At 48.0% G+C, this 16,757-nt stretch overlaps 1 protein-coding gene across 1 annotated transcript in view; it reads right to left on the minus strand.

Annotated features, from left to right (window-relative positions):
• The window catches only part of EDNRA (endothelin receptor type A), a 74,740-nt gene extending 58,310 nt beyond the window's left edge, over positions 1–16,430 (minus strand). Inside the window, exons 1-2 of the mRNA XM_004606189.2 lie at positions 16,267–16,430; positions 10,228–10,712 (exon numbers count right to left, since the gene is read on the minus strand). Coding sequence (XP_004606246.1) covers positions 10,228–10,650 — 423 coding nt within the window. The 5' untranslated portion in view covers positions 10,651–10,712; positions 16,267–16,430. The remainder of the gene's footprint in view (positions 1–10,227; positions 10,713–16,266) is intronic.
• Between the last annotated feature and the right edge of the window lie 327 nt (positions 16,431–16,757).

Here is a 16,757-nt window from a genome sequence, read left to right on the forward strand (position 1 = left end):
TTCTTTTTAGATTGCACGCTTACTATTCTAACATGAACTGGGTATGATAACAGACTCAAATCCTAGCTCACTACACAATGACACTACCGAAACATTTCAAGATAAAATAGCCAGAACATCTGCTCCGATGGATCAGAAGGCTGGAACTGTGTGCGCGCCACACCTACACAGACAGACAGACAGACAGATGCACTGTGTCTTGTGGAAACTCTGTCCTCCAAAGTCAAACTTTTAGGCCTCATCACTTTATGTTGGCGTCACGATACAGCACCCTCTTCTGTGAGTTGAACTGTTGGGAGGACTGTCAGCCACGAGCCTCTCCGAGAATTGAAGGAAACCCGTTTCCTCCCTCTCGGTCACAGAAACAACATTTGGCTCAGGGCAGCTCCCTCTCCTGTCACTGTAGTGGGAATCGTTCTGCTGTGAGCCAAATGCTCGGGGTTAGCGGAGTAACCTCACATGAGAATAATTACTTGACATGACCATGAGAGAAAGCAATGAGGTTCCCAGACACAGGAAATGAAAAGTCAGAAGGGGAGGTAGAGTCGGAGAGGCTTCTGAAGTCCTTCCAGACAGCGACTTCCTCACAACAAACAGCCAATGGGGTAATAAATGTTTCACTGTCATTGTATCCGTGCCCGTGGTCTTCGAGCAGCTAGTTAGCACGATGAATCATGCGATGCTCCTGTGTGAGCGATTCTACAAGCCGAACCTCCTGTTCTCTCAAGAAGAAGGAAAATCACTTGTGATCTGATGTTGATTTTGATATTCCAAATCTCTTGTGCACTTATTATAAACCACAATGACAAAGGATGTGTATGACACAGAAATCTGGGAAAGAGGAGAGAGAGAGAGAGAGAGAGAGAGAGAGAGAGAGAGAGAGAGAGAGAGAGAGAGAGAGAGAGAGAGAGAGAGAGACTCAGGACTCTAACAGTGTCTGAACCACAGAAAAAGAGCTAATCTGTAAAGGGGAAGGAGAAAACAACCCTGTAATCATGTGCCACTGTACTCTGCACACGAATCTTTCAGATTTATGGAACACTGAGACAAAGTGGGTGTGCAAGAGGGAAAAAAATAGAAATTCATTAAATTCTTTTTTTTTTTTGGCTACACCTGAGAGTTCTCGGGGTTTATTCTTGACTCTGTGCTCACAGATCACTCCTTGTGAGGCTTGGGGGATGAGATATAGTGCCTCAGATTGAACCCGGGTCAGCGGCTTACAAGGCAAGTGTCCTACCCACTGTCTGCTCCGTGGAGGGAAACATTCATTTTTTTTTTGGGTCACACACAGCGATGTACAGGGGTTACTCCTGGCACATGCACTTAGGAATTACTCCAGGAGGTGCTGGGGGAGCATATGGGATGCTGGGAATTGAACCCGGGTCAGCCATTTGCAAGGCAAACGTCCTACCCGCTGTGCTATGGTTCCAGCCCCAGGGAAACATTCTTATGGAGGTACATATAATCCATTTCTCATTCCACAAGTTTTCTTAGGCTGGGTACAAGGGGATTATGGGAGATACCGGGAGAATGGGGGTGGGTTTGCCTCCAGGAACTTGCAGTCTTTGGGAAGGAGCAGACAGGCAAATACAATAGAGCTGTGTCCCCCCACTCCCCCTCAATGGTAGGGTTAACAGAGGGGGTCGTGGGAGCACAGGAGAGAGGCACCAACCCAGTCTGGGTTGCAGAAGCTTGTCAGACAAAGAGACGTTTCAGTCGAGATAGAAGGAATGAAGGGGAACAAAGCAGAAAAGAGGGGAGTGGTACTGTGGGTAGATGGAATATGCTGGTATTCTCTGCTAGATGGAATTGGTTTTCTGGAGCCAGAAGAAAAGCAAGTGTAAAGAGAGGCACCTGGAGATGCAAGGCACCAGCAGAGGGAGGGCGGAGACGTCCGTCAAAAAATCCTATTTCGGACAAACATGGACAGTATCATGCTAAGTGAAATGAGTCAGAAAGAGAGGGACAGACATAGAAGGACTGCATTCATTTGTGGAATATAAAACAACATCACAGAAGGCTGACACCCAAGGACGGTAGATACAAGGGCCAGGGGGATTGCCCCATAGCTGGAAGACTGCTTCATGAGCAGAGGGGAGAAGGCAGATGGAATAGAGAAGGGATCACTAAGAAAATGATGGCTGGAGGAACCAGTTGGGATGGGAGATGCATGCCGAAAGTAGATAATGGACCAAACATGATGACCTCTCAGTGTCTATGTTGCAAGTTATAATGCCCAAAAGTAGAGGGAGAGTATGGTGAATATTGTTTGCCTTAGAGGCAAGGGGCGGGTGGGAAAGGGGGGGTATACCCCGATATTGGTGGTGGGGAATGTGCACTGGTGGAGGGATAGGTGTTTAATCATTGTGAAATTGTAACCCAAACATGAAAGCTTGTAACTATCTCACGGTGATTCAATAAAATTTAAAATTTTTTTAAAAATCCCATTTCTCCTATAATACCCGTAAGTAGAGAGAGAGTATGGGGGAAATTGTCATAGAGGCAGGGGGAGGGGTGAGAGGTGGGGGGAGTATACTGGGGACATTGGTGGTGGAAAATATACACTGGTAGTGGGATGGGTGTTCGATCATTGTATAATTGAAACTCAAACATGAAAGTTTTGTAACTGTAGCTCACAGTGATTCAATTAAAAACAAAAGAGTTAGGCACACACAAAAAATCTGTTTCTCTTCAAATTTAGTGACTACAGTGTCAGTTCCTAATCTTAGCATGCTAGCACATATCGCCACGGGATGCCGTTGAAGGGGTTGTCTCTGTGTGAGGCTGAGTTAAAGGGAAGTGACTTCCTTAATCACACTACAAATCAGATGGGTAGTTTTATCTTGGGGGAGCTATATGTGCAGACGAGACCAGAGTTAAGACCCCGTGCCTTCCTGAAACCTCAAAATATACACTGGAGAGATCGTCCAGGGTGATTGCCTGGCATGTGGCTGATTTCGGTTTGATCCCTGTCACTGCATATGTTTCCACAAGCACGTCCTGGACTGAATTCTGAGCACAGAGCCAGGAGTAATCCCTGAGCACAGCTGGATTTGGTCCTACATCCCAAAGAAACAAATCCTTCTGACCTAGCACACCATCATCATGATTGCCATCAATGTTTTCATTTCAGAGAAATCTGATAGAAGTTAATCATCGTAACAAAGACCTTATTCAAATCAAATTATATCAGTAAGCACTTATTGAGTTACTATTTACTGCATGCAACAGGGCAATGGAATATGGTAGCAATTTTTTTTCTGAGATAGAACTTTTGTGGGAGATCGGATATGTTGAGAAACCACTTTTCTCTGCCTGCCCCAGCAGAATGGGTCGCAGTTGTCCAAGACACACAAGACTGTGTGAGTGTGGAGATAACTGGCCCTGTGCAAACCATCTCTGGTTTCCACACGGCTCAGATCTGCTGCCAGAACAGCATATTGGGAATTCTGACTTTCCATTGCAAAATATTCCCGATAATTTCATACAGAAATCGCATTTGTTTCTTTTTCACAGTTGTCCTCAGCAAGAGGTGGTTGCTCGGAGTGGACTGAATTAGTAACCAACAGATTCGGGGAGTCTGTCCCTGCAGCTCAGCTGCTTCTCACAGACTCGCGTCATGCCACATGGAGACCAGCGTTCTCCCAAGTGTCACACCAAGCATCACTGGTGTCAGCTCCTGATACACACCAGGAACTTCTATGACAAGTCATTGGACTCAACTTGGTCCTTCTTCCCGTGGCCTCCAGTGTGAATGTCTTTTCGGAGGCATTTGCTTCCCCACATCCTGCTTCTACTCGAGAAATGAAGGTATAGCAAGTCCTGGGGCTTATCTGTAAGCACCTCTGAGTTGTTCTGAAAGCACATGGTGGCCAGTCCTTGACCTGAATATCATTTTCAAGTTTTTCACTGTATTAAAAATGGTAAGTCACCCCCATCCACAACACTCCATGGCATAATCTGAATCATTAAATAATGTATCACCGTATCACTGTCATCCCATTGCTCATCGATTTGTTCAACCGGGCACCAGTAACGTCTCCATTGTGAGACTTATTGCTTTTTTTTTTCCTCTGGCATATCGAATACGCCACGGGTAGCTTGCCAGGCTCTGCCATATGGGTGAGATGCTCTTGGTAGCTTGCCGGGCTCTCCAAGAGGGGTGGAGGAATCGAATCTGTGTGCAAGGCAAATGCCCTACTGCTGTGCTATCGCTCCAGCCCCAAAAAATAATGATTCAATTTAATGCTTCTATCTGTGTCATCATGTAGTAACTGGAGTGATTGTTGGTTCCCAAACAAATACACTATTTTAACTGTTTTGCCTGTTGTAAGAAGTGAAATTTTTTAGGTACAAATTAATTGACCTAAGATTTTGCGTTTCTTAAAACTTTGGGATATCAGATAATGCCATCTCCTGACAAGTAGAATCTTATCAGTGATTTAGATTTATCTGAAGGGCAGTCAGAAGAGTCTGTTGACTCCTTTTTTCCCCTCTCTGCTGTTCTTGCCAGTCTTCACTTGAATTTACTAGTGTTGTTTTGGTAATTAAAAATTAGTTAACTTTGATAAATAGTGACTCTTCATCTCCATCTACAAGATTGTTCTATGTTCTAAAACTAAGCAGTAACTGGTATACTTCTTGCTTTACATTTTATTGTCTTAGTCTGATTTTGTCACCAGGGTGTTTGTGTGCGTGTGTCTGTGTGTCTGTGTGTCTGTATGTCTGTGTGTGTGTGCATGCACACACATGGCACACACATGCCATCAAGGATCAGAGAAAGTTCTCTCCTTTTTGGTTTATTTCTTTTCTGTTAAACATGTTTAACTCCAGCCCAGTTCAGGGTCCGTGAGCGTTTCAGCAGCAGCAACAGGACTATCTCTGGGCTCTCTGAGAATGTTACTGAGGGCTCGGCACTCCCCTTAGGCTCTGAGGGTGCTCCAGCAAGGGCTGAACACGCAGAACTGAGAGGGTGCAGGTGAGAGAAAACCAGAGAGGGAGGGGCCTGAGCAAGAGATGGGGAGCACTGGATGCTCATGAACAGAGTGACACTCCCTCAGTCCAGCATGGGACCAGGGAAGAAATCTTGAAGCCAGGGAGATGGAGCAGGACATGTTTGGGAATTCACGGGTAGAATGATCACCTCATCCCTGCCCACAGCCCATCAGAACCACAACGGGCTAACTTTATAAATAAGAATCAGAAACAGGGGCTGGAGCAATAGCATAGCGGGTAGGGCATTTGCCTTGCATGCGGCCAACCCAGGTTCAATTCCCAGCACCCAATATGGTCCCCCGAACACTGCCAGGAGTAATTCCTGAGTACATGAGCCAGGAGTAACCCCTGTGTGATCCAAAAAGCAAAAAAATAAAATATCAGAAACAGCTTCAGTCCCCTTTCAGTCCCCTCTCACTCTTTGCAGGCTCTTTGTGGCAAGGACAGTAGAAAAAAGGGCCAGGAGGATCGCCCATGGTTGGAAGTCTACCTCAAGTGCTAGGGGAGAAGGTAGTTGGGATAGAGAAGGGACCACTTTGACAAAGATGGAAATGATCACTCTGGATAAAAACTGTGTGCTGACAGTAGGTAAGGGAACAGGCATGCTAACCTGTCAATATCTGTATTGCAAACCATAATGCCTAAAAGGGGGAGAAGAAAGAGGGGACAAAGAGAGCAAGAGGGAGGGAGGGAGGGGGAGAGAGATAGAGAAAGAGAGGTGGGGAGAGAGAGAGAGGAAGAAGGAGGAGGAGGTGGAGGAGGAGGAGGAGAAGGAGAAAGAGAAAGAGAAAATAAGTGCCTGCCCTCTTGGAGAGCCTGGCAAGCTCCCCGTGGCATATTCGATATGCCAAAAACAGTAACAACAAGTCTCACAGTTGAGACATTACTGGTGCCCACTCGAGCAAGTCAATGAACAACGGGAGGACAGTGCTACAGCGCCCTAGGACAGACTTGCGGGAGGGAAGCTGGGGACATTGGTGGGAAATGTACACTGTGGAGGGCTGGGTATTGGAACACTGAAACCTGACCATGAACAGCTTTGTAACTCTATCTCACAGTGATTCCATTAAAAAAAAAAGAATCAGAAAGAGCCGAGGGGGCTGACCCCTGTCACCGTGCTTGTCAGTGGAGATTCACATCACATATATGAAACCGCGCCAGCATACTCCTTTCCCAGGTGACAAGAAGGGAACAAATGGAAGTAGAAGGAACCCTTTCACGGTGCCGGGGACCAAACCCAGGGCCTCACACAGGCAAGGCGAATGCCCCCAGCTCAGCCAGCCCTGCTGATGCCTGCTCCTTTCGTTCGTAGCAACCCTGCAGCCGAATCAGCAAGACTCGCTTGTCTGAAGACACGAGCTTCACCCTGACCACCTCAACCTCCACAGACTCTCAGAGGACTTGATGCGATGCTTGTAGGCCGGAGATGCCTCAGAACTGAGCACACAACAAACCACAGAACCATTCCACACAATGACCGAGTGACTGGAACTCACTTCTTTCTTGAGAGCACGGTAGTTACTCGGAGTCCGTCTTTAATTTTCATTGCAATGCGGGGCAAGACAAAAACTTTCAGGCAATCTCTCACTATGAGGTTCTCCGAGCCTACGCATTCTCTCTCCACAGGGACCTCACCATCGCGGTCACGGGAAACAGCAGCTTCTACCTTGCCCTGCACAATGGGGAACGTGACATAGCTGGAGGAACCCTTAGGTGAGCTATGTGAGATGCCAAAACACCAGGGTCTCGGCAGAAAGAAAAGCATGAGGGTATGAGGCTCACATGGCCAGAAGGACACGTCTTGACCATCCTGGGTGGAGGTCAAAGAAAAGCAATCTCTTGCCTTCCTGGAGAAGGCTGAGAGAAGGAAACAAAGCAACCCCCAAATATTGAGATGTTGAGGGGTTTTCAGCTCAGCTTTTGCCAGTGATTTTCCTCTTTTTCCTTAGAAGCTTGAAATGACGTGTGTGTATGTGTGTGTGTGTATGTGTGTCCCCATGCACCCCCCCTTTCTCTCTGAGACTCAAAAAACACCCACTCTGAGACTCAAAGTTTTGCCTTCTAACTTCTAAAATTATTGCTGGTTGAATTACTCATCACCTGCATTTTTGAACATCAGGAATCACACACGTACTCCTGTGAGATGTAGGAGCATTGCAAGTGTCCCTGTGATTCAGAACTACAAGGAATAAAAAAATGCTAGACTCCCGTGAGGGAAGATGTCTGTGGTCAAATAGGGACATTTTCATCCCTTGATAGCGTTTCATTTGAGTTTTCACCAAACTTGGAGATATTCTAGATATTCTGACTTAAAATTTTGGCATGAGATAGATAGAAAATTCAGCCTGATGACTAGAAGGTCACACCCCAAGACAGAAGCACTTTCAGATACTGATGGGTCAAAAAGTCGCTTTCGCCATGGTGAAATGGCACGTACTAACCCACTGATGGGTAAGTATACCTCCAGAGACACCACGACTGGCTAACAAGTTATAAGAATGAATAATTAGGGTCAGAGCAATAGTAGAGTGGGTAGGGTGCTTGCCTGATGTGGCTCACCCGGGTTTGATCCCCTATACCACATACAGTCCCCAAGGTCCTGCCAGAAGTGATCCCTGGGCACAGAGCCCTGAACATAGCCAGGTGTGGCCCCCAAACGAAAACAAAAAGAAAGAGAACAAATAATCAATGCTCAGTACTTCACACTGGGACTTCTGAAGAGTCAACTTTTATACAGTGTCATGGCACTATTTTCAAATCTATCATGAGAGTATCACGAGAGTATCCCGCCCACATGGGAAGAGCCTGGCAAACTCCCCGTGGCGTATTCGATATGCCAAATACAGTACCAATAACAGGTCTCATTCCCCTGACCCTGAAGAGCCTCCAATCATTGGGAAAGATGAGTAAGGAGAGGCTGCTAAAATGTCAGGCTGGGATGAATGGAGACATTACTGGTGCCCACTCAAGCAAATTGATAACACCAGGATGACAGTGACAGTGACAGTGATCATGAGAAAATGAGACAGTCAAGGGTTGGGCACCTGAAGCTTCATGGAGAGAAAATGATTAACACTTAGAAAGAAAAAAAAAGTTCTGGTGCATATGCTACACACTGAAACTTAATTACATATTTTCAATTTTGCATCATAGTTGTGCTCTCAAATCCTGTTTCAAGTCAAATAGAAAACACATGTATTCATGCTATTCTCCACAAAAAAGATGGTATGTGACTTTAAAAAAACCTCTCGGTTGCCTAGTTTCCCCAATTTTTCCAATAGTATTACTGAAGCAATTTTGAAAAGTATTTTTTATTTGTAATGTTCAAAGTTATAACGTTTTGGTTTGTTTTTGGGTTACACCTGGTGATTCTCAGAGGTTACTCCTGGCTCTGAACTTAGAAATTAAATTACTCTTGGTATTGCTCGGGGGTCCATATGAGATGCCAGGGATCGAACCCTGGTTGGCTGTGTACAAGGCAAATGCCCTACTTGCTGTACTCTCTCCAGCCCTTAATCATTGTCTTCATTACTTGTAGATTTTCCTGGTACGTTGGTATCATTTCAGCACAGCTGAAATGTGCATATCTTGGAAACTCAGAGGCTACTATTTATCATGTCTTAATTGACAGCATTTGCCATCTGAAGTTGTATTTCAGAAAATTATTGCTTCTAATAGTTTTATTTCTGGGGATATTACAGAGGGGGGAAAAAAGGCTGCAGAAAGTGCTTTCCTGAGGCTGAGAATAAAGATATTTGCAGACATCTGGCATAGATCATGTCATTTCATTTGAATTTTAGCTCATTTGAATTCTTGCAGCCATTTTCCCTTCATAGCCTCTGGGGCAGAGACGAAGGGCTTCATTCCTGTTGGCTTTGGGCTGTTTCCCTACATGGTGGGTTCTCTTCCTCTCCCACTTGGACCCAAATCCTAGATGGATTTGTCCTTCAAATCTTACTGTCTAGCTCAGGGGTGGACACACGGGGCTACTCAGAGACTGAGCTGAAGATATGAAAGGCAGAAGCATTTTAAACAGGCTTAGTACTGCAGCCCGAGGTCAGCGCTGGCTCCCATTACATGGACCCTTTTATCTCCAGAACCAGATAACCGAGAGCAGTCCAGCCCTCTCCTTGGCTTCAATCACCCTGCCAGCCAGTGGAGAGAAAAGAGGGCTCTGCATTTCAAGCCATACTGCAGAGCTCTGGTGTTTCCCCTCACGCATCCCCTTTAAAAATGTTGTTGATGAAGGTAGGAGAGAGATAGTACAGTGGGTAGGGCGCTTGCTTTGCATGTAGATGACCCGGATTTGATCCCTGGCATCCCATGTGGTCCCTGAGCCCCACCGCGAGTAATTCCTAAGCACAGAGCCTGCAGTAAATCCTGAGCAATGTTGGGTGTGCCCTCAGATCAAAACAATTGTAGGTGAAATCAAAGAGGCATTTATTCTTACTCTGTCACTGTCACTGTCATCCCTTTGGTCATCAGTTTGCTCGAGCGGGCACCAGTAACGTCTCCATTTTAAGACTTCTTGTTACTGTTTTTGGCATATCGAATATGTCACGGGTAGCTTGTCAGGCTCTGCCGTGTGGGTGAGATACTCTGCGTAGCTTGCTGGGCTCTCTGAGAGGGGCAGAGGAATTGAACCGGGGTCGGCCGCGTGCAAGGCAAATGCCCTGCCGCTGTGCTATTGCTCCTTTTTTTAAAAAAATTTTGGGGCCACACCGAGCAGGGTTCAAAGCTTACTCCTAGCTCTGTGCTCAGGGATCATTCCTGGCAGCACTTGGGGGGGGGGGAATGATACAGAGTGCCAGGGATTGAACCCAGGTTGGCTGCTTGCAAGGCAATCACTCTACACACGGTGCTATCACTTTTGCCCCAAGCATTTATTCTTTAGAAACACTTGTAGGGCTCAGGAGGTCCCCCTGAATAACTGTACCTCTGAACGACTTTCAGATCTTTTCCAGCTTGCCCATCCACCCAGTCAGTTCAGGGCTGGCGGGAGAGCCTCACTGAGGAGAGACTGGCACTTCCAACATCCCTGAGCTGGCTCGCAACTCAGTCAGCACACGACTGTAACCCTGAACAAACTCTGCCCCCAAGTTCTAGGACAATGGAAATGGTCCTCCGTGAGAACCCAGGCTAGGAGTGAGAGGTCAGAGAAATCCGTGGCCACCCTCTTCAGAATCCCAGCTCACGTTCCAACCCACACATGCCCTCGTGGCGCCTTCCTACCTTGAACACATTGATGGGGAGATCAATGACCACGTAGATGAGGTCGCCCAGGGCCAGGCTGGCTATCAGGGCGTTGGGGCCGTTGCGCATGCACTTGTTCTGGTAGATGATCCTGAGCAGAGTTGCATTCCCCACCATCCCCACGATGAAAATAGTACAAGATATCACCGTGTTGATGTATTTGAAAGCTGAAGTGATCTTCGTCTGCTGGGGGCAGTAGTTGTGCAGGGAGCCGTTGCTGGGGAGGGCCAGCCTGGTGGGCCTGGGGGTGGTGGCCGGGAGGCTGAGCTCGGTCCCCCGAAACGTGGTGAGCTCGTCCAACACGAGGCTGCTCAGGTTCACGCTGTAGCTCTCAGGGTTGGCGCTGATGGCAAAGCCCACCAGTGCCATCCAAAAGGGCACCTGGAGGCCAAAGGTACCCATCCCAAGGCAAGGGGGAGGAGATGTCTCTGAGGTGGTATGTGACACACTCCCTTCTTTGTCACCTGGAAAAGGGAGGAAAAATAATTTTGGTTAAACCCAGTTTCCAGTAAGGTTGTGGTTGATGTTTATTCACCATTTAAATGAAAAAGCAGGATCTATTTGGTCATAAGGCAGACCTAACTGGATGCCTCATGGTGAAATACAGAAAAGACCAAGTTTCTCTCTCTCTCTCTCTCTCTTTCTCTCTCTCTTTCTCTCTCTCTCACACATACACATGCACACACACATACACACACATCTTTGTCCCTTGCAATGTTTTTTATCTAGATTAGAAGAATTGTAACATATATTGGTTGTACGTCGATTTTTCCTTCAAACAACAACTGTACTTTCTCTATAGTATACCAAAGCTGATAGAACCTGACTTGTAGAAACAATAAGGGTCTGAGATGTAAAATTTTATTAGGAAGACAAAAGGCATTATATACTGCATAACAGCTATAGTTCTCTAATAATTCAATAGTCCCAAATGTGTGCTGTTTTGCTAATGGTGACCAATAGCTATGCCTTAGAACACAGCAGGAGTAACTATCACTGTCACTGTCATCCCATTGCTCATCAATTTGCTCGAGAGGGCACCAGTAACATCTCCATCGTGAGATTTGTTGTTACTGTTTTTGGCATATTGCATGCCACCGCTGCCAAAAGGAGCAACTGATTTCTTGCAAATAGCAACTTAAAACACAGTGAACACTGTCCCTAGAGTTAACCTTCTTAGACAATTATTGCCATTTCTTGGGAGAAGAGGACTATTTATTGTAAACTCGGATGAGCATGTTGCCATTTATATGTTCTGTGAGGGCTTAGAAATGATCATCAGGGCACATCTGTTCATGAGTAACAGCAGGAGAAGGTCTCTCCCAAACTAGCTGCTCCATGAGGCACGCACGGGCTAGCTCTCCCTGCTGCTGGAGTTCCATGCATTAGGACCAGTTCCGATACAGAGCACCTCCACACCCTGGCGCTGGCCAGTGCATCCCAGGACCCCCTGGAGCCACTACACAGTTCCACTATACACAGGGAAGCCGGAGCCCATCAAAATCAAGAAGCTTATCAAGCCACAGGTGGGGTTTGGCAGTGCGATAGCACAGCGGTTGGGCTTTCGCCTTTCATGCAGCCGACCCGTGTTCGATTCCTCCGCCCCTCTCCGAGAGCCCGGCAGGCTACTGAGAGTATGGAGCTCACACAGCAGAGCCTGGCAAGCTACCCGTGCGTATTGGATATGCCAAAAACAGTAACGATAAGTCTCTCAATGAGAGATGTTACTGGTGCCCGCTCGAACAAATCGATGAACAACGGGATGATAGTGACAGTGATAGACTTAGGGACACATTCATCTGGCTCTGGGCCTGACCAGCTGTGGCTGTATCCCTAGGACCAGCCCCCACTCTCCCCACCCCGCCCCCCTGCAACAGACAGTTATGAAGCTTCCCTCAGTGCCCTGCTTTCTGCATAGACACAGGTTTTCTTGAGACAGTCTCCAGAAAAAGAGGATCAGATTCTAGAAAGCCAAATTGGAGCATGGCAACTTGGTGAACTTATTAAATCCATCTATTCAGAAACATAGGGTTATTCTTTCATCGCTTCCTTTGAGACACTTGTAGAAAAAAAGGATTTTTCTCGTGTTCAGGATGTCTAAAGTTTCTACTTTACTCCTTAAAGAAAAACTGCTGAGGAAAAAAGGATTCAAAAGACTCAAAGATCAGTAAAAGTGGCTCCCCTGCCATAGTATTTTCCTTTCCGTGTGTTTTTAAGAATCTCCCAGTGAAGACGGTAAGCCCATTCCTGCGGTAGGTCGGTGTGTGTCTGCGATGATGCTTCCTGGCTCTAATGGGAAACTCAGAGAGAGTATCTTCCCTCTGGGGTATTCACAAGTTGGAAGGAAGCACTTTAAGGACTTTTGACTGGTCTTCTGGGAAATGAATAAAAATCTGGGTTTATCCCTGTGCGGATAAATTAAAATTTATTCAAATTCTATGGAAAGAATAAAGTGGAGACAAGATTTTGTATATTGTTGCTATTCATTTTCTCTCTAACCCCAGCTTCCCAACCAGTGGTAAGCAGGATAGATGGGCCCATTTCATGGGTGAGAACGGAGTCTTGAATTTTGATCAAATGACATTTGCTCAAACGTCAAGCCATTTGATCCAAGTTTCAAAGCCAAGAAATGATGGGACACAGAGGGCTGGGCTCGTCGGTAAGGCATTTCCCTTGCACGTGGCTGACGCAGGTTCTACCCCTGACACCACATAAGCTCTGCCAGGAGGGGTCCCTGAGCACTGAGGCAGGAACAAAGCCCTGAGTACCACTCAGTGTGCCCCCTCTGCATCCCCCCAAAAGAGGAACAATGGTGGGACAGGTATTGTGCCTCACTTGACTTAGCTTATCAAACTTGAGTAAACTCTGGTTAATGATACAAGCCTCTAATTGTCTAAGCGAGGCTATGCAGCTCTCAGTTTTGCCTGATGAACTCGCTTATCATTATAAAAACCTCACAGTTTCCCCCTATTGCTTAGAATTTGGAGTATCTGAACAAGTATCGATGAAGCGGCAAACATCACAATTTCCACTCCTCTGTGAAGACCAGAACTCTAGGAATAAAGCTTACTGTCCTGCTTTTCAGATCCCATGTTTGGGAGAAAAAAATCCTCCAGTACCTTGTGCTGTATCGTGACAAAAGTCTCCCCATTTGCCAGTTGGTATAGGGACCCTTCAGCAGCCACAGAAAAAGCAAAATCATGCAATTCACTGAAACTTGGATGGGACTGGGAGGATTATACTGAGTTAAATGAGGGAGGGAGAAGAACATGTACTACGTTATTTCTGCTATAGAGTGACAAATCAAGGAAATCAATAGCACTGTAACTCTGTCTTCTCGTTGTTCATCGTTTTTGCTCAAGTGGGCACCAGTAACATCTGCATTGTGAGACTTGTTGTTACTGTTTTTGGCATATCGAATACGCCATGAGTAGCTTGCCAGGCTTTGCTATGCAGGCGGGATACTCTCGGTAGCTTGCCAGGCTCTCTGAGAGGGATAGAGGAATCAAACCCGGGTCAGCCGCGTGCAAGGCAAACACCCTATCCTCTGTGCTATCGCTCCAGTCCAGGAAATCAACAGTCATGAACAAAGACAAATACGTGGATCTGGACTACAGAACTGAGAGTTCCAGGTTAGGGGAGAAGGGCGGGGGATGGAGGACATGGGCAGGAAGAAACACAAGCCATTGCTGGAGGGTCCTGTGCAGCTGGGTGGCAGTGAGGACACCAAATATACTAAAACCTTAAGTGCCAACACTCTGACCTAAAACATAATGATTAAATTGGGAAAACAATGGTGAGGGTCATGGGCATTTTGGTTCAATAACTTTGCAAGTTCCGATGCAATAACTTTGTACATCAGAACTTAAAAACGACAACTCTGGGGCCAGAGCGATAGCACAGCAGCTAGGGAGCGCGTCTTGCATGTGGCAGACCGGGGTTTGATGCCGGCATCCCATATGGTCCCCCAGTACGCCCAGGAGTGATTCCTGAGTGCAGAGCCAGGAGTCAACCCTGAGCAGAGCTGGGTGTGGCTACCAAACCAAACCAGACCAAAATGACAACAATATTGTCACCATGTCATCTAAACCATAAAAAAAAAAAAATTTAAATAAGAGATTCCTGGAAAAAAAGAAAAGGAAAGGACAGAAAGAGAAGTCTTTTCAGAAAATGGAAGGGCTCGGGCCATCAGATGCCACCAGGAGTATATTTTTGGGTTGCCTATGTAGGGACGGGAGCGATAGCACAGCGGGTAGGGAGCTTGCCTTGCACGCGGCCGATCCAGGTTTTATTCCTCCGTCCCACTCGGAGAGCCCGCCAAGCTACCGAGAGTATCCCACCCGCATGGCAGAGCTACCCGTGGCATATTCGATATGCCAAAAACAGTAACAAGTCTCACAATGCAGACGTTACTGGTGCCCACTCGAGCAAATCGATGAACAACAGGACGACAGTGCTACAGTGCTATGTAAGGCGGCACCCCCATTTGAGAGAGGTGCTGTCAGTATTTGTACGTTAGCAAACTGGTGTGCCGGGCAGTGGACACTGTGGTCCTCAGGAGGCCAACCTCGGCTTCTTGCTAAGGCATGACCCAGCCAAAACATTTGCCATTTTCTCCAGCAAGGCATCAGCACTGAAATAATTTCTGAGGGCACTTTCTCTCAACCCTCTAGACCTATTAAGCGGTAGATATGGCTTGGGAATCCCATGGCATCATTGATAATAAACAAACAAACAAATAAACAAACAAAAAACCCAAAACTAATCGAAAGGCTTCTCTCAAATGTATGTTCCTCCAGTGACGAGTATCCTGCTGGCTTCCAACACTCTCAGTCCCTTTGTGCTTAGATTTATTGGTCTTAATCGGTTAGAGTCATCGGTCACTATTAGACACAGCGCTGAAGCATTTCAGGGTCATGTTTTGGACATTCACCCTTCTTCAGATTTGGGGTTCAACAGCTATTAGTAAGAAAGAGGATGGAATCTTTAGGTTTATGCCCAAATCACCGGCAACCAATTCTATCTCCAACTTTCAGGATCAAGGTTCACCTGCAATTAGTAATTTGGAAATTCCATTCTTACCCAAATGACATGGCTTTAGAGCCAGTAATTTACAAGAAAGGACAGAGGCCAAGGTGTTTCTCAATTAGTTAACACTTAAAACAAAGCCGTGTGTGTATGTGTGTGTGTGGGTGTGGGTGGGGTGGGCATAAACGTTTACAAGAGAAGCAACAAACAGGGAACTTTTGAATTATTCTTTTACAAGTTTTCTGCGGCTGTTGCTGGCTGGGTGAGAAATTAGCAACCCTCTTTCCAGACAACGCGGGGTTTGAACAGACCTCCTACTCCACCCCCTCCGCCAGCCAGTCGACCCAGAGCCCGGGGGATGGTGTAAACAGAGCCGGTTATCTAGAAACGTCCCCCCTCCAGTGAAAGGCAACAAGTGCCTGGAAGGAGCAGCAGGGACCGCGTAGCCCAGACCGTCGGAAGGGGGGATTCCAGCTCGCTGCCTCGGGGTGGACCAGGGTTCCCAGCACGGTAGTTTCCGCACCCGGTGCCCTCGGCTCCCCTGGCCAGGGCGCGGGGGTGCGGGAGCCCGGCACGGCTCCGCCGGGCTGCCGGCAACTTCACAAGCAGCGTTGCAGCGGGCAAAGGCGCGATGCCACACAAAGTTCGCGCACTCCCGGGGGAGAATAAGGGAGCCCCAGAAAGAACTGCTGGCTTCCCTTGCACTACAATCTAAGATTGCGGTGTTTTAAAATTAAAAACAAAAAACAAAACCAAAATTTTTTTTTGGATCAGTGCCACAAGTCCTAAATACTTCCAGGGCGCGCGCACCCGGTGTCCCGCCTCGCGCGCCCGGGCAGGTCGGTGGGTGTCAGCCCTGGTGCCCAGGGTCCCCCAAGCCACCGGGCGGCGGGGTGTGGACGCGGCCGGCTCCTGCTTTTCCCTCTCCCACCCCCTCGGGGGTCCGGGCAGCGTGTCCCTCCCCCTCCGAGAGCCGAGAGCGGCACCCACCGTGGAGCTGGGCGCGGGTCCGCGGTGCCGGCGGTGGCGTGCGTGTCCCCGAGCGTGTCCCCGGCCGTGGCGCCGCTCGGGCTTCGGGGCAGTTCCTGGGCCCCCCGGCGCGGGTGGGATGGAGCCTGCGCGCCGCCGGAGCCGAGCGAGGGCTGTGTGCGCGCTGGCGGGGTGGCGGGGGACACGCCTCCAGCCCGTCCGCCCCTCGCGCTCCCGGAGCGCCCCACTCCTGCCCCCGCGACCCAGCCGCCCGCCCAGGACGCAGCCGCCCCCTCTCTGGCCCTGAAGGGCAGGAACCTTTTAACTGTTTCCTGCCTGTACCGAAGAGGGGGGCAGGGTGGGAATCCTGCCCGGGGAGGGAGGCGGGACTGGCGAGGCTCGGAACCCTGGCAGGCCCCGCGCATCATCCGGGCTGGATGCTGGAGGGCTCGCACGCAAGATCCGAGGGGCCAGAGAGGTTCTCCTGGGCCCCCCGAGACTTAGCGTGCTTT

This window comes from Sorex araneus, chromosome 7 (genome assembly GCF_027595985.1).
Source record: "Sorex araneus isolate mSorAra2 chromosome 7, mSorAra2.pri, whole genome shotgun sequence".
NCBI lineage: Eukaryota > Metazoa > Chordata > Mammalia > Eulipotyphla > Soricidae > Sorex > Sorex araneus.